This window comes from Serinus canaria, chromosome 2 (assembly GCF_022539315.1).
Source record: "Serinus canaria isolate serCan28SL12 chromosome 2, serCan2020, whole genome shotgun sequence".
NCBI classification, from domain to species: Eukaryota; Metazoa; Chordata; class Aves; order Passeriformes; family Fringillidae; genus Serinus; species Serinus canaria.
Window position 1 is genome coordinate 44,845,614 of NC_066315.1, and position 18,212 is coordinate 44,863,825.

Sequence of the window (18,212 nt, forward strand, 5' to 3'; positions counted from 1 at the left end):
AAAGTTTTGGCACTATAACCCACAAAAAACATTAATGCAACCGCCTTCCCTGGTTTGTCTTTTCCACTCTGACTCAGGGAGTGCCAAGAGCAGCATGGCTGCAGCCAGCCGGTTCTGTCTGGCACCACCTTGGTGGGTCTGTAATCTATTCCCAAAGCTGGAGGCACGCACAGACATCCACAGACCGCATCTACAGAGAACTGCACAGCTCACAGTTTCAGATTTAGCTTCATCCTGTGTCTTGCTGGCACAGACTTCATCTCCCTGGATGGGAAGGCAGCACTGCATGGGGTTTCCTACTCCAGAGCTTCTGATGCAGTGGCTCTCTCAGTTCTAAGGTTCATTATTCTCAGACCATCTATTGCTCATATTCCTTGTGACCTTCTCAGTTAAGAGCACAGCAGTCTCCATTACCCAGTGTCTTGTGCAAAGGTGTGGCACTACCTATTTACAGTGGATCCTGCATTTGCAGTGGTAGTAACATTCTATTTTCATGTATTCACTCTTAGACCAAAAGTACCTCTCCTGCTATACTCTGCTACATGTTCGCAAAGTGGTAACATGCTCCCACTTTTAAAATTGGATTGAAAATATAAAATTATTCTCTTTATATTCAATTATTAAACTTTAAAAAACTGTGTATCTGTGAAACAAACAGAATATTATAAGAAATAAAGAGAAGAAAAACACATTCAATTTAAAATATTAACTGCCTTGACTTGAAACACAAAATTAAGAAATGTAATGCAAATTTAGGCTAGAAATTTGCATTTTGACACACACTGAATTGATATCAGAGACCATGCCAGACTACAAAGAGATCTGCAGCTCAAGTCACATGTATCTGCCAGGTCAGCTCTTTAAACCTGTTTGAAAGTGCAATCCTGGACTCCAAAATCTGCCCATGCTCCTGCACATTCTTTCTGCACAAACACTGCTTGGCATGTAACTTGATTTGGGAAGAATTTCTTCACAGAAAGGATGATAGGACATTGGAAGGAGCTGGAGTCACCGTCCCAAGAGGTGTTCAAGAAAAACTGGACATGGCACTCAGGGCTCTGGTCTAGTTGATAAGGCATTGATTGGACAAAGGTTGGCCTCAATGACCTTAGAGCTCTTTTCCAACCTAAACAATTTTGTGATTCTATGTAGCTTCCACATTTCAGCCTTTCCTTCATTTAAAGGATAAAGGATGGTGATTAAACAATCACAGAGAGATCTGTTATATGTGGAATTATACTCTCAGTTAGACTCTCAGCTTTTAATACAAGCTTCTCAATACCTGTGTTCTGGCATTTAGATGAACAACTCTAAAACATATTAACATATGAACAACATATTAAGCAAAAGAAAGGGAGAAATTTCACCTCAGATCTAAGCACAACATTTTCCTCTTCAAGGTCCTTGAGTTTCTTTTGAAGAGAGTCCAAATGAAAGTAGTTCTGGACGGAGGAGGAAGATTCATTCCTCTTCAGCCTTGTAGGAAAAAGCAACAATTTTAAACAATTTTTACATATATTATGGCAAATTTCACAGAAGCACAGGCTGAACACAAGTCTCAAAAGCAAACAGAGCCACATAAAAAACAGCTTATTCATACCAGGGCTTTTGGGCAGCAATAAATTTGCAGTGAATTTCAAAAGAGAGCATTTAAAATTTTTATTTATTATTCTGCACATTTCCTATGGAAAAGTTGTTCAGCCAAGGCTACGAGAAAAGAAACCATGTTACTACAGGGAGCAATCCAGTAGCTCCTGATTAATGCTGCACATGCCTCATCAGAATGCAGCAATAACTCTGCAAGGGCAGACAACCCCTCAGAGCCTGCAGTGCTGTTCAGCCAGCTAAGTGCCTGGAACCCACACTGTAAGCCATGCTTTCTTTCTTTCCCTTGGCTTGGAATTTTTCCATAGTGCCTTCAGAGGTCCTTCAAGCACAAAGGTCACTCATGTAGCATGTCCCAGCACATGCAAATGTGTGTGGTGTACTGGGCTGCTGTCAGTGAAACCCACGGCTGCCCCACCACAACAGTGACCCAGTTCCTCTGAAAGTTGCAGCATCGTGCCAGCAGCCTCCCTATGTATGTACTCTCCCCTCCTGGCTCTGTAGGCACCTGGATAGCCAGCTGGCTCAATGCAAGTCCTTCCAGCTGGACCTTGAACCATGTTCTAAGTCCCATTTATAGTACCAGCCAATACAGGGGGAATTTTACCACTTTTCAAAGTTATGAAATCTTCCTACAGATGACAGTTCAGCGCTGCAGATCGATTGACTTACGGGGTGGAGCAGACGGACTCCGGTTCACTTTCTTCAGCAGCACTGGTATAGAACTGGAGCAGCTCATCTTTCATGGACAGCTCATGCCGCAGCTGAGAAACCTACACAAAGAAAGAGCTCACAGATCACTAAGCTAACTTTCCAGACATATTTTTAAGCAAACTCACTACAAATTAGCCTGTTATTCACCCTCCAGGCATCATCTTGGACTAAAACAAGAGTCCAAGACTGAAACAGACCAGAATACTTTCTTTTATTTCTTAGAAAGAAGGGAAAGTGTACCTTTTAAAGTAGCCACTAAATTATTTTTTACTGGTGCAAATATGCAATTATTCGCTGCTATTTGACATGTTTCTTTTTTATCTTTTTTAAGATGAGCAATCCTGACTCACTGTTGCATTAGTCTAGATTCACACACACGGTAATGGATATATTGCAATGATACAGCCAGAAATTAATGTGGCACAATCAAGCCAAACATCGCATTTATACATTTTGTGTGATGGCTGTCACCTTCTGGCATGGATGCTGACCTTGCAGGCCTCAAATGTTGACATTTCCTCCTCTCCAAGAGGCTTTACATAAAATTACTGAAATGCTTGTGTAGTAAGGTTACATTTGTGACTCAAGTGCAGGTTGAGCTGCAGAACACCACCACAGTGGGAGGCTGCTGTTCTGAGGCTGTTCCAACAGTGAAGGTTGCAGTCAGTTTCCGGGTTTTTTGGCTCCGGTAGTTCGTGGGATTCCCATACTTAGTATATGCATACATCAAAAATGAATGAAACATCAAAAGTGGGTGATTAAGATTCCTTGTAATTGTGAGCTCTACAAATGTAATCTTTGTTACTTTATATTGCTGTTCTCCAAGAAAAGGGTTAAAAGCCTAATTAGACAGCAGCATGTACACAACTTCACAGCTGTGATTTAAGATGCCAGCAGCAGATTACTTTTATTTGCCTTGCACAACTACAGACAGCATAACTGATCAGACACATCCATTCCCTTCCACTTGCACTGCAAGAGTTGGCCCTCAGTTTGCACTTTCCCATGTAAAAAATGCACAGTATGTTTCTTTTTAATAAACTTCTGCTTTTCATATTGTAAGCATACTTTTCTTTGTAGTTATTATTAGGAAAAAAACCAGAGAATATCAATTACATAGATTTGAACTCCCTTTTCATTGAACAAAAGAGCAGATGCAATCCAAAAAAGCACTTGAATTGTTCAGAATTTGAGGCAAACAAGGTCATTTACTTAACTAAGACTGTTCTGGATAATGAGAAGTGCTAAGACACCATGTCCTCCTGAGACATGGGTTCTAAATAGCAAGGGGAAAAAAACCATCCCCATCCAATCACATTTTAGAAAGCTATTAAACAAAATTTGTGCATTAAATTTTGGAGGCTCGCTTTCTCCATTTCAGGAAGAGCGAAAATGCTGAACCCAAAATAACGATTTACTTCCCTTCAGTACATTATAACTCAGCCTCTTTAAGAAGTAAGAATTCAAATGCTGTCTGTGGGTGGACACTAGATCATCTCCAGCTCTTGCTACTGTTTTTTTTATCTATGAATTAAAAAGACTGAGGATACTATTTTTACTGACATTTCTGAGCATTCCAAACCTCCAAAGGAGGGTGAACAGTCAGAAAAGTTGATATTTTAATGGAACAGGACCTGAAACAATAGGCATAAACTGAAACATTGGTGGTTCCTCTTAAACATTGGGTGCAGCTTTTTAATTGTGAGGATGACTGAGCACTGGCACAGGTTGCCCAGAGAGCTTGTGGGGTCTCCATCCTTGGAGACAGTCAAACACCATCTGGACATGGTCCTCAGCAATAGACTGTAGGGGGTCCTGCCTGAAAAGCAGGTTTGGACAAGACGACCTCCAGAGCTCACTTCCAATCTCAGTCAGGCTGTGGAACTGTGAAACACTCACTACAGTAACTTCCAGCAACACCTCCCTTTGATGCAGCATTTTGTGGTGTGTTAACTTTGGTGAGCAGCTGAGCACACAGTCTGCCCCACAATCCACACAGGATGAAGGAGAGACTCAGAAGCTCAAGAGCAAGAAAAACTTTTGCTGAGACAGTTTAATAAGTGAAGCAAAGCTTTCCATGCAAGCAAAGTAAAATAAGGAATTTATTCACTGTTTTCTATCAGCAGATGCATGTTCAGCCACTTACTGGAAAGTGGGACCTTGGCACACAGAACTATCACTTGTGAAGACAAACACCATAACCTTGAATGTCCCAGATTCTTTTTCCTTTCCCTGACCTTCTATTGTTGAACAAACAACATATGGTATAGAACATCCCTTTGGTCAGTTTGGGTCAGCTTCCCAGCATCTTGTGCAGATGGTGGACACAGTAAAGAGGGGAAAAAAAAAAAAAAAAGAAAGCTGGGGAGGCGGGGAGGGGCATGAAGGAAAAAGAAAAGAGCGTGAAGAGCCTGGTGGATGCTGTGCAAGCACTGCTTGGCAATAGCCAAAACATTGCTATCAACACTGATTTAGTCCCAAACCCAAAGCACAGCACCAGGTAGGGTGGTGAAGAGTATTACTGGCATCCCAGACAGACCCAGTACACATTTTCGCACTGCAAAACACTGAATTTGTTTTATGAACAGAAATAGTCTGCTCTACATTTCCACAAGGCACTGCCACATGTGCCCTCGTGGGTATTGTTACCGAGCAATAGAGACTGAGCCCTCGCTGTGCATGGGACAAGGCCCACGACATCCACAAACCAAGCATGGTGATAACTCCTCTCTTCAGGCTTTTAATTGCCTCTACTGGCCTGACAGCTGTACTCAGCTTCAGAACTAACTCATGAAATAGATGTCTTAAAAAAATTTAAGTAGAAGATAAAAGTATCCTCACACAGAGAACAACAGTTTAAAGACCTGGGACCTATGAATAGAATCAATCTTTACTGAATCATGAACAACTGTTTCAAGAGTGAGTTGATTTGCTTTTCCTGACAGCAACTAAGTACTTAACAGGTTAGAATTACTTAAAAGAAGGCAGTGTACCCTGTTACACTGTATGTAAAATGCACACATACAAGTACCAAGTCAAAGAGCATTTCTGTCTTTACAACATTACTTTCTACTCTTAATAGACCAAAAGTAATGTTCCCTTTTTTAAGCCATCATTCCAGATTAGAATTCAACTTTTTCCTTTCCTCTCACTTTACACAGAACAAAATCAAACCTGTACTTTGAAACCTGCTATCATCAAAACACAAATTCTGACAGGTGACCTGGAACTCGAATAACAGGTCTAGAGGGCTTTTTTGCCCAGAAGTTAACACAGGTTTGAGGTGGTGTTATTTGAGGACTGACACTGCATTGGAAGTGCTGCCATTTTAGCTTCAGAAACATAGGATAAAATATGTAGAGAAAAAAGAATCAGAAACTGGGAAATTTAGAAAGTTAGAAGCTAAAACCTAGTGAGCTACTTCATTCTGAATACAATTCCCATTGTGCAGATTTACAGTTTACGTTTCTTTGATATTGAGCTCTAATGTCAAAGGAGACAATACCAAAATGTAGGCAGCACCATCCCAGAGAAAAGGAACATGGAGCTGCAGCATTCTTACTGAATAGCAGACAGACATGCTGTACCTGGGAACTACACTCTGCTGCTGAAAAAGCAGACACCCATCTCTGTAAAGCAAATACTTCACAATTAAGAACGTTTCCTCAGTATAATGTTTATGCTTCTAGAATACAGTAGTGAAACAGTAAGCTGAGACTGAAGTGTCTGTGCACACACTAAAGGGCTTGCTTCAGTCCACTCACCCTTTTGCTCTCTAGTACAGCAAAAATCTCAGTTACAACAGTTTTTACTAAACACGATGACAGCCCCTTCTTAAACTTAGCAGTGCCTAACAACACAAACTCAAAAGACAAACTCAAGAATCTGATGCACTTTGCACAGGTCTTTATAACTTTGACGTGTATCTATCAACGTGGCATGTTACCAGCACAAAGGAAAAACTCAGCCTGCTTAATGGGATGGACAGCAAGTTTTGTCATGACAAAGGTCAAAGAGATATAAAGCTAAAGTATTCATGCTGTGATACATATACCAATAAAACCTTAATTTTACACCACACATCAGAAAGCATTTGTCCCTGTATTACAGAAAACACGTTTCTCCCAGACAATCCATTTTAAGGCAATTTTTACAGAATTTTAGAAGTATCAATATATTTCATTTCTCTTATCTTTTGTCCCTAAAGACAATTGTCTTAGTTACTGTTGTGTTCAAACATACAAAATTCAGTTTTAATAGAAAATCTGCAACCTATTAAAGGCAGATTTTTAATACACAAAACTGTCATGACTTTAAAGTCTGATGAGCTCTGCCTCAAAAGCATCAGTTTCTGAAGGAATCAAAATAACAGTGTGAAAGAGGGGTGTTGACAGAACATATGGCCCAACATACCAAGCCACCTGTTAAGAGGCTTATTTTTGGTGGCACGTTTCCTAATGCTGCTCCTCAGTCCCACTAAATAAAAACAGACGTGGACAGAGGCAGCCTGTCCCTGTCCTCCACCTTTCTCAATCAAATTTTCCACTCTGGATGGATGATATGAATGCACAGTCCTGCTCAGTCACCTTGCACATACCGAGTACATGTCATATTGACCAATACACAAATAAATTGGTCTGCCTCATGATGGGACTTGGGCAGCAAGCAACAGCACTCCTTTGGGAGAGAACAGAACTAGTTTTCCATGCCAAAAAGGGTGGGCCACATCAAAGGATATCATTTCATTGTGTGTGCTCCACCATCATTTATCACATATCACCAATCACTCCATTCGCACTTTATCCTTTATGTGAGATGTTCATAATGCTACATCCCACACCCCTGAGCAGTGTTAATTATGAACCATTTTTAAGTTTTTACTTCACAGTGGTTCATTGTTCCCTTGCTCTCTGTCCTGCTCAAAACCACATACGGGTGAGATTCAAAAAGCAAGGCCACTGCCTCAGAATAGGAGAAACAACATTGGCTCCTAGCTCATTTATTAAGTTGGAGTTTAATGACAGTTTTACTTACAGCTAAAGACCTGTTTAAAGCACAGGTGCTACTTGAAATGATATAAGCTTTCTGGTGCATTTTATTTGATCACACCAATGTGTGCACTCCCAGCCCAGAAAGCCAATCATACCCTGGGCTGCATCAAAAGAAGCGTTACCAACAAGTTGAGGGAGGTGATTTTCCTCCTCAGCTGTTCTCTGGTGAGCACCCAGCACTGAAACCCTCAGGATAAGACGGACATGGACCTATTCAAGCAGGTCCAGAGGAGGGCCACAAAAATATTCCTTCTCCTGTAAGGGAAGGCTGACAGCGTTGGGATTGTTCAGGATGAAGATAATTCTCTAGGAAGAACATATTGCAGCCTTTCAGTACTTTAAAGGGGGTTTATGAGGAAGATGGGAACAGACCTTTTAGCAGGGTCTGTTGTGATAGGATAAAGGGTAATGGTTTTAAACCAAAGGAGAGCAGATTTAGACTAGATATAAGGAAGACATTTTTAGCAGAGAGGGTGGTCAGACATGTGAGCAGGTTGCCCACAGCCAAATCTATGGACAATGTGAAGCTTGAAGAAAATTCCCCACATCACTGCATATACAATATTCAGGCATAAAAATCTTACCTCTTCTCTGATGTGTTCTACTTGCTCCTCCAGGAAATCATTTCTTTCTGTCAGTGATTTATTCTTTTTTAACAGTGACTGGCCAATCCGAGCAGCTAATTCTAAGTCCCGTTCTTTCTGTGAAGCATTAAGAACAGAAAGCCAATTTCAATTTATATTTTTTTAATCACCAAAGGATCAGAGGGAGGGTAAAATTGCCTTGAAAGGGAAAAAACAAGCACTTAACAATAAAAAGACTTTTTCCTTCTGTGAAGGTTTGTTTGGGGGTTTTTGACTTTTTTTTTTCCTTTTCTACTCTTGCATATCTTGCATACAACAGCATTATTCAGAAATGACTGACCCTCTCTCAAAGCATTCTTCAGTTTCCACTTGCTCCACCTACAAATAAAAGGCAATGAGCTATGCAGGAGTAGAAGCCAGTTCCACCACAATGAACGTTCAACTCCTATTTTGTGTATGCCAAAACCATTAGTGCTTTTGTGTAAAAACAAATCCTAACTCTTTCCTTTTTACAGATGCCCCAAACTACATTAAGTGGTTACTCTCATGTCATGCTTGGCCTCTTCCTCCCCCTCCTCTATGAGCACAGTACTGGAAATTCCCTGTCTTGAAAATTCACCACAGGTACCAATAAAACCTAGAAGCTTATCCTGTAGATGACATAAGGATGTCTCAGCCTTGCAGAAGCTGGGACTGTAATCTGCTTGGGAGAGGATGATAAACTGCATAAAATTTGGCGCTGTTCATTAAGCATTTCTATTTATCATTTTCTTATTTAACTACTAGATGTTTTTAATAGTGGTAAAATGGTGCTGTGCTTAACTCCCTAACACAACACCATTTGAGGAAGAATTTTCTCCCTGTTACTGAAAATACTGCTTGGGGTTTACTTACTGCCCCTGACTACCACCCAGATTTTATGACTAAATGCTACCTTATGTCATGTGTACATTAATGATAAAGCCTACAAAACCCACAGCTACTGTTCACAAGGATTTGAAGTCAATGAATTTGAATGAAGAGGCTTTCATAATGGAAAAAAAAGTTATATAATAACCAGTAAATAAAAAGAAAGGTGACTGATCAATGCTGTATCTGCAAATAGCATTTTACAAATGGTTTCTGAAGGTCAGACTTATATTTGCATTGAAAGCTACTGGCATTATCATAAAATCTTTATGCAATCTTATGTACAATCTTGCAGAACAATAGGTGCCACGAAGTTATCCAAAATATGTTTGGATATATTTTAAGCCAACTTATTGTTCACTAATTTGGCTCACTTCATAAATACTGAGTGAAAAAAATATATTGCTGTGGTTTTGACTCTACAGAGGAGCAGCTATCTAGCAGCAATGTTTTTTAACTTCCAATTTGAAGAATGTAAGTCCGTGTCCAGGCTCTTCAAACAACATCCCCAGCCTTCCTATACAATTTTTAGCAATTCAGCTCTAAATTTCAGTCTGGGGACAGGTCTCTTACTAACACAATGATAAGGAACCAATTTATTACAGCTATATGTAAAAAAAAAAAATAATACTGAGAAGCAAGACACATTTACACTATTATTAGAAAAAGATGAGAAAGCAGATTTATGATGAAATCTGCTCCAATTTTTACCACATACCCAGGCAGGCCTGGTGCCACTCCTTCCTTAGTTTCAGGGCTACAGGCACAGATTTCTGAAATATCTGCACACATGCTGTTTCAAGATCTTCTCTTCCCTATCTTCCCAAATGCCGCACCTTTCAATGTTGTAATGCAAGCACCTGAAGCTTGCAAACATGAAGGACAGACAAGGGGTGGCTTTTGTTTTTTTCTCACTTGTATGTGTGGAAGCTACAGAAGGAGTTAAATTCTGCAAATGGCCATAATCTCTTATGATAACCATCATAAGAAGAACAAAGAAAGGTGCAGTAAGTGCACCTATCCCTATGAACAGAGTAATTTCATTGGAAATGATGGTCAAACAAAACAAAAAGGCTCACGGAAAGTATTTGTTTTAATAACGTTTGACATGTTATACACTCCCTTATTTTTCCCTTCCAAACATCCCGACAGGAAAGTACACAAGAAGCTTTAAAACACTGGCTCAGCAAGTCCTTCAAGCATTGCTCCCATGAGTGCAGTGCCTGGATCTGTAGACATTTGGCTACAGGGACTCAGGGGAGGAAACAGTTTGGCAGAAAGCTGCCATCATTACTAGAAGGAGTTCCAGACCAAATGAAGTAAATCTCAGCCAAACAAGGCAAAGGGAACAGGGCACAAGCAAGTTAACAGACTGTTACTACAAGGTGTTGATTTTTTCCAGGAGAAGTCCTTTGGGTAACACATCCGATTTAAAAGGTAATTTGTACAGAGGTGTTTGAATGGGTTTGGCTCAAAGCACAAAATATAAGACTGTACTGCATTGAGGGGTATCCAGAACAGGTGGGAGACCTGAGCATTCATTCCCATGCTTGTTTTCTTGCAGAATTAGAGGAATAACAGAGCACCCAATTGGCTAAAAAGACACCATTTTAAACACTGGTATTGCAATAAGCAAGCAATTGAGTATAAAGGACTAAATTGCAGTCAGCCATAAACTAATACAGTTGCAACAGTTTTCACCTAAAGAATTACTCATAATTCTTTGGAAAATCATTGCTCAAGTTTACTGTAGAAAAACAGACGATTTTAGTCCAATAATTTATCATGATATTTATTGAACATAAGCATAGTACCATGACAGTTGCTTTTTGACATTTCCTGAGTGCTAAGGATTACAAGAAAACCAATTTTCATAATAATGGTATAAAAACCCCACAAACAACAACCAAATCAACCTAACATACAGGAAAGAAGGCAAATGGAGTACTAGGTATTTTCTAATTTTGTGCCTATGTACTTCTCTGGAAAGAAATTATCTGAACAAATTATTATGAAAACAAGTCTGTGAGCTTTTTTTTATTATTTTCTGAAGAGAATATATCCATCAATAACAATACTCTCAGTTTTACAGGTACTGTAAAAATATGTGTCATTGTAAGATGATCCCTCCTCCTCCTCTGCCTTCATTAGGGCAAATGTCTGGCCAAGAACAAGTTACATGGCCTCAACTGAAAAATAATCAGAAGAAATGAATCCCTTTGACTGAGGTAAACAAATTATCTCTATTTAGAAATAATATTTAGCTTACCAATGAGATAAAGTGTACATACATTTAGAGTCCTTATTCTTCCACACTGAAGAACAATCTACCAACAATGTTTATTAGTGGTACCACGTAATTTCAGTACTACTTTGTCACACTCTGTATGGGTCCTTAAACAGATGTAGTACTTACCTCCTCAAGAAGACGTGTTACAGCATCTATGTCATTGTATGTTTTAGTCATCTGGCCCACTCTTTCAGCACATAAAACTGCAAAGAAATAAAGCAAAACATTAATCAGATAGGCAGTACCATTGGGGGAGGATCACAGAATATCCTGAGCTGGAAGATACACACAAGGATCACTGAAGTTCAACTCCCATCCTTTGCAAGACATAGCTTTCTAAGTTTAGATGTGTGTAAGTTTTCGTCTAAAAACCTGCTTATGTCAACTTTTGGGTGAGCACATCAAGAGCTAAAAACTCAACAAACAGAGCAATAAACAAATAAAACTCAACACACACCCCTGCCCCAAACCTGCCATCAAAAAAATCCAAGATTCATGTGATACTGGTAATACAAATGCTTCTCTTGTAATAAGCACTTGCTTTTGTCAGCAGCAGAACAAAATTAAAATGTTAAAACTTTATTCTCTGAAGAATAACTTGAGTTTATTAGACTTGAGTTGATTTAAAAAAATAATCAGGAAGTCAAAACAGATGTTCTTAGGTACATAATTAGGATTCCATCATGTCACCTACTCATTGTATGACATGCAATAGCATTACTCCATGAATAAGCAACTCCAATACTGTTAGGGGCACTGTCCATCAGAACGCGACTATGTCATATTAAGTTGATAAGAACTGGGTTTTATGGTACAAGACAGTAAAGTATGCATGTAAAATAAGAAATGGTTTTTGTAATACCCAGCCACACCACAGTGATCACAGTATCACTCATAACAAATATTTACTTAGACTGGTTGAGATTGTTAATCATTAAGGTGGAACCAGGAGTTTTGTCAGACTGAAGAAAGCATGCAGAAGTTCAGTCTATCACCATAGGTGATCCTTTAAGAAGCTAAACTGACTTATCCAGAAGTCAACAAGTTTTCAAAAAATTCACCAACAGTCACAGCAAACAACAGCACTTTCTGCTCTACCCTCTATATTTCTTTTTTTTTTTCCCAAACACACTTTTTCCTCAAACCCTGTAATTCTGGAAAAAAGGACTGTTAAAGAAATTCAGCAGATCACACAGACTGTGAGTTATCAGGCTGCTGTAGCCTGAACTGCTCTTCAGGGGCTTTACCCTTGGCAATGTCACTTAAGGTTCCGTCTGGCAGATAAGCTAATGTTGTTCTAGTGCACACTAAGGCGGGGGAAGAGACAGATCAGGCCTAATAGGATTTGTATACTGAGGAGAAAAAAAAAACAGAACAGTACAGTAATATTAGCAGGAGACAGTCTGTCACACTAAGGAAACAACACTACCTAATTCATAAATGTACAGTCTGCATATAAATTAATATACAGCTGATCACCACTAAAGCACATTGATAATACATCAAATTCAAGAGTACTTAGATAGCTCTTGAAATGTTGGAGGATATTTTTCGGTATCTACATATCATAAAATTGCCTGAATTATGGCAAGAAGTATAATTTCTTCATTTATTTTCCCATTTCTCTAATTCTACTTTTGCAGATCCCATCCTAAAAACATTTATAATATTTATAGACACGAGTAGTTCCAGTGAACTCCAAAGAATGATATACAAAAGTATTCAAAATATAATCGCATTTATCCAAATACTAAGTCTGAAAGTGACAACAGTAAAAAGTTTATGCTTCAAAGTAATAACCTGACAAGCATGACATATCAATAGAAAGAATAACTCTACCACTGCAGAAGTAAAAACACAGTACACCTATAAACTAAAAGCTACATTACCCAAAAGCAGTTCCAAGATTCCACAGGAAACAAATGCAATGACTTGCAGAAAGGGGTTTAACAGTAGTTTTCCATAAAAACAGAAGGTATAATGTTCGGAAGACTATTCATCCACATACACAATCTGACATCACCATAAACTCAACTTTGTTTTAAATATAGTAAGTTCATAAGTCATGCCATAAAACACGATCAGAAACCCTGACGCCAGCAGGTTTCCAATACAACCACACACTAAATAGTTCCCTTGGTTACGACATTCCATCACTACTATAAAATAATATTTGACATTGTCATTAGCAAGCTCATTTAAATTCTGTACCTAGCACTAACAATCACCAATGAGCAGGACTATGGCAACCTCACACCGCCCTGATTCAGGTAAATGTATAACCTTCCTAACAGGCAGGCTGATAAAGGCTGGTGTTCCCACAGACAGAATAAAGTCACTCAGCTGGGAGAGCGATAAAGTTTGATTGTGTGGATACTCCCTCGGTTATTCCTTCAGAACTTGCCGTTTAAACTTTAACCTGGCAAGGCAATACCCCAGCATTATAACAACAGACATTACCAGCAGCAAAGTAGAAAATGGTCACCAACAGCTTTCATATCTAGAAATTTCCATCAAAGTTCTGTTGGTGATTGTCAAAACAAAGATCTTTGTACACTACTTTGCCAGAGTAAAAGAGTTTCAAAGCAGAAGTGTCCTTTTATGCATCCTCTACATCCAAGTAGAAATAAATTTCAGTAGACCACATATAATAAAATCTGTCAGTCAACTACTGTCCATACTACCACTACACACAATACTGTGGAAACACAGCTACTAGCTAAAAGGAAGATTTGTTATTGGAAGGAGGGCAAACTTGCAAAAAGGTGTTGCTTTCAATTACTCAGAAATCAAGGCTTGTGGGAAAAAGAAGGTGAAAAGTAAGGGGAGAGTAGAATCCAGAAGTATAATTTTTTAAAAAAGAATCCTAAAAAATGCCTAAATATCTAGTTATTCAGCCTCCACAGACTATGAGATAACATTTCAATTCTTGTACAGCAGTTTTTACTTCTTTAGTGATCAAGAAATCTAACAGTGAAAAAGACAGACTATTTTGAAAAACTATTAAGAGGTGTTATCAGTGAAGTATGCAGTGGAAAAATATCCCCCACACATGTGTAATAGATCCTGCATAGTAGGTTTCTAGCCTGCTGGAGTTTCTGATGAGTATGAGAGCCTGGTAATGCTGCTGTAAAGATAAAACAAGAGCAAATGAAGGACAGTGCCTTGTAATGCAAAACCTACAGCACCAAATTACAGACCTCTTTTTGCTCACTCACACATCAGTAGTTTTTTGCTTGAGGTAATAGGGAGCACTGTGTGTAAGTGCATGGATGCATGCAAGCAGCCAAATCAAATATACTTTGCACTTCTCAGCTTATGGAGCTGATAGACAACACAGAAAAAAAGAATAAATAAAAACCACACATATTTTGCTAAGTGCTTTGAAGCTAATGTCACAGATCCAAAACAGGAAACAAAGAACAGAGAAAGCTCCCTTCACATTATTTTCATGACAGCACTAAATACATGGTACTGGGGGCACATTTGCAGTTCAAAGTATTTGGGGTTTTTTTAAAGCCACACATGCAGATGGACAAACACTACACAGAACAAACATTTCCTCTGCCTTAAAGTACCTAGCACCATCTTTATACCATCCTAAAGCCTGCAACTTTACTGGTAACCACATTCTTGTGTTTCTCAAAGTAAGTACAGCTGAAAGGATGTACCCTGCATTTATTTCTTGTCATCTAGTTAATGGAGCACTGATTCCTAGGCTGAAGATGCACCAGGACATGGAGGAGCACATGCACTTTTCTGGATTGCTCCCTGAAAGTCACCTGTTCAATAAGTATACTACTTAGAGTAAAGGATGTTTGCAGGAACAGGAGACAGCCACAGAAGGAAAGGGGAACAAGAATACCACTATTGGCAGCTTCTGCAAAGAGCCACCACCTGCCAAACAAAGGAATCAAATAGAAGGAGGAAAAAACATACATCACCAGTGCCAGCAGTCACAGGTATCCTCAACTCCTGCTCCCTGCATCCCTCAACACATACTCCCTCTTCATTCTTGAGACTTACCAACCAAGGATAAACTAATGAAATAAAAGAGTGCTGCAGCTGCTGAAGAGGAAAGCCCAGCTCTTACTGCTTCTCTTCATGTCTATTTCTAACTACTGGGAAACATAAGATGGCTAACATGCCACTGTAAAGTTTCACTTCACAGTGAAACAAATAATATTGATAATATTATTAGATAATATTTACCTGTGTAATTACAGAGTCTAACAGGGAAGGCCTTAGTGCATGAAGATTTCCCTACTACCAAAATTTACTTAATCAGAAACTCCATCAGGGGAAATTAATACTGTTCACAGACCACAGATCTCTTGCCATTTAAACACCCATGCTTCTTACTGGCAAGCTGGTGGGATGGGACAGTGCTTTTTTTTCCGTTACAGTTCCCTACCCAAAGCCTTGAACTACGGCAAGGCCTGCTATATTCTTGCTCAGTCATGACAAGCCCTGCCTCACAAACAGCTTCAGTCTTGCTTCCCTCTGCTCACAGCTTTGTCCAAACACCAAAGACACAATGGAAGGGCACTGCATCCTGAAGGCTGCACATGGAGCCCCACAGAACACACATGGCAAATCTGACTGAGCAGCCGTGCTCCCCGCTGCCACTCGGCACACGGTAGCCATCAAAGACCCTGGCAGACTCAGACTCCTCGGCTCTCAATGGATTCATTCCTCAAAGGCTATTTTTACACTTAAAGGATAAAGCACCCACTAAAATTTACAGTTTCAGTTCCAGAGCCACTGATAGCTACACTCTGGCACAGGTTACTGTGAGCACTACATCAACTTAAGCCAAGCACATGTGGAATTCCGAAACTGTGCCATATTACGTATATCACCTTTCAAATAAACTCAGGAAAATTAGACCTGAAATATGCTGTCAGCTGTTACTGATTTTTCACAGTTAAATATAAATATGGTATCTTCTCCTCCAATGCAGAGGTGTTTTTGACAGCCCTGGCTAAGCTGGGACAGAGGCTTCAGACCTGCTGTTGCCTGTCACATTTGATACAGCCCTAAGAGAATATGCCCATCTAAAGACCTTAAAAATGTTGAGATACTACTGTCCCCAGAGCTTGAAGAACGTGCTTCTGAGTCACAACTTACTAGAAATCCACATCCTAATGGAACAGCCCAGCAGTTCCCCCAGCCTCCCCCAGCAGTCCCAAAGCAGGAAGCAGGCCAGTCGCTCCAGAAGGCAGTCAGGGAGGTCAGCGGTGGCGTGACCTGGTTAGAGGGATAAGGAGCGGTCACAGGGCACCAGCTGCTTCACAACTGTCAGGTCACACTGTGGGTGAGCTCTGTGCAGGAGTCTGGAAGAACATGATGCTGTGAGAGAGACAAACTCAGACAATCCAATAGATTCTGGTTTTGTCTTCTTCAAATGCTTCAGCATGGCTTACTGTAATTTCAATGGCACTGTTTGCAAAATAATCTTTTCATATTAAGCTGCAGCTACTGATTCTTCTGGAAGAAGAGATTTTATCTTGCTGTTTAGGGCTATGGTTCAAGGAGTGTTTGTTTACTGCCATTTCTCTCATAGGGTACTCAAATAGCTTAGCAAATCCAATATTAAAGCCTCACATCCAAACCTTTGTTTTTACTGAAACACGGGTTTGCAAAAAACCCCTAAAAGCAACAAACCACAGATTTTACTTCTTTTCTAAAGCCTCTGCCTGAAACCTCAGGCAGGGAATAATTTCAAAGTACGTCTTCTAAGTAGGACATGAACTGCATCGAATTTTCTAGTGATGAACAAAAAATCAAGTTAAAAGAAATTTCAAAAAGAGCATCAGACACTTGTTCCTTCTACCAGCATAAACAGATCAAACGTGGTAACTTGGAAAATACAGACATAAAGTCAAACTAAGAAAATAAGAAAAAGTCTCTGGAGAGAACACCTAAATTCTCTTAATTGCCTTAATGCATACATCATTTACAGATACAGCTCAGGATAGCTCTTCTCTTCAAAGTTAAAACTTTTTTTGTAGGATTTTTTACTACTAGCCACTGAATTACTGTCTTGACATTCTCTTCCATTTGTTTTTTGTCAAGAAATGTCTAGACTGCAGTCAATGTAACTAATAAATATGTGAAAGATTTAAATTGGGATCTGGACCATACATCTTTAAAAATCCTAAAATGAAATTACAAGCCTGTAAGCCACACATTGTCAGCTGTCTCCTTTCTTAGATACATAGTCTTTTCCTATTCCAACTCTTTGGGAGAGAATGGTTATTCAAGAATGACTCCTCTTTATCTTTTCTGCTCTAGCATTCACAGATTCCAGAGCTCTGAATGGCCTCCATTCTATTGTATTCTGCATTTTCAGTCAGATCCAGAAGGCAGATCCCTGGAATCAGATCCCTGGAGTGTCTGATTTAGGATTTTAATAGTGATCCCAAGACTTTTTTTTTTCTTTTTAAATTAACTTGAGACAAATTCTTTGTCTGCACTTACTGAGTGCTTTAGATAAATAGGACTTTTAAACTACTACATTAGCAAATGGAAATGGCTGCCATCATAGGTCCTGTGTAGGTAAGAGTCCTTTTCTGTCCTAGCTGCAAAAGCAAGAATCAAAACTAAGCTCCCTTTCAGAAACAGCTGACTCAACAAATCAGTAATCAAAGGAAGCTGACAGGTTGTCCTTTCACAGCTCAGGTTCCTTTATGAAGAAAATCGGAGAAGACACTATCAACAGATACCCCTGAGCAAAGTTTCACTGCAGTCAGCCCCAAGGCCAGCTTATCAAATATAAGGTAAACATATTGCTGTCAGGCAACTTTACAATTCCAAAGCAATGCCAATTCCAAAGGTGCTTTCCACTCTCATCAAGGGAGCTGACTGCAATGCTGCCAGGCATAACCTTAGCTCCGTGACAGGCTCCAGAAACAGGACTCAGGGGAGTTACAGCATCTAAACGTCGGCACAGAGAAAAACCTCACTACAGCAAAATGACTATGGAAGTAACAGTCAAGAAGTGAGTACACATCCTGCATATGGAATAGGCCAAACAGTTAAGGAGTCCTAATTACA

General features: G+C 39.5%; 1 protein-coding gene across 13 annotated transcripts in view; it reads right to left on the minus strand.

The window, feature by feature from the left end:
* The window catches only part of TRAK1 (trafficking kinesin protein 1), a 127,935-nt gene that overhangs the window by 28,416 nt on the left and 81,307 nt on the right, over positions 1-18,212 (minus strand). For all 13 annotated transcript variants that reach the window (XR_003946079.2, XM_030239248.2, XM_018909687.3 and 10 more), the window contains 4 exons: positions 11,280-11,356; positions 7,955-8,071; positions 2,278-2,378; positions 1,368-1,476 (listed from right to left, as the gene is read on the minus strand). Coding sequence is in view for 12 of the 13 variants with exons in the window: in XM_018909687.3 (XP_018765232.3) it covers positions 1,368-1,476; positions 2,278-2,378; positions 7,955-8,071; positions 11,280-11,356 (404 nt within the window). In the remaining variant the exon portion in view is untranslated. The remainder of the gene's footprint in view (positions 1-1,367; positions 1,477-2,277; positions 2,379-7,954; positions 8,072-11,279; positions 11,357-18,212) is intronic.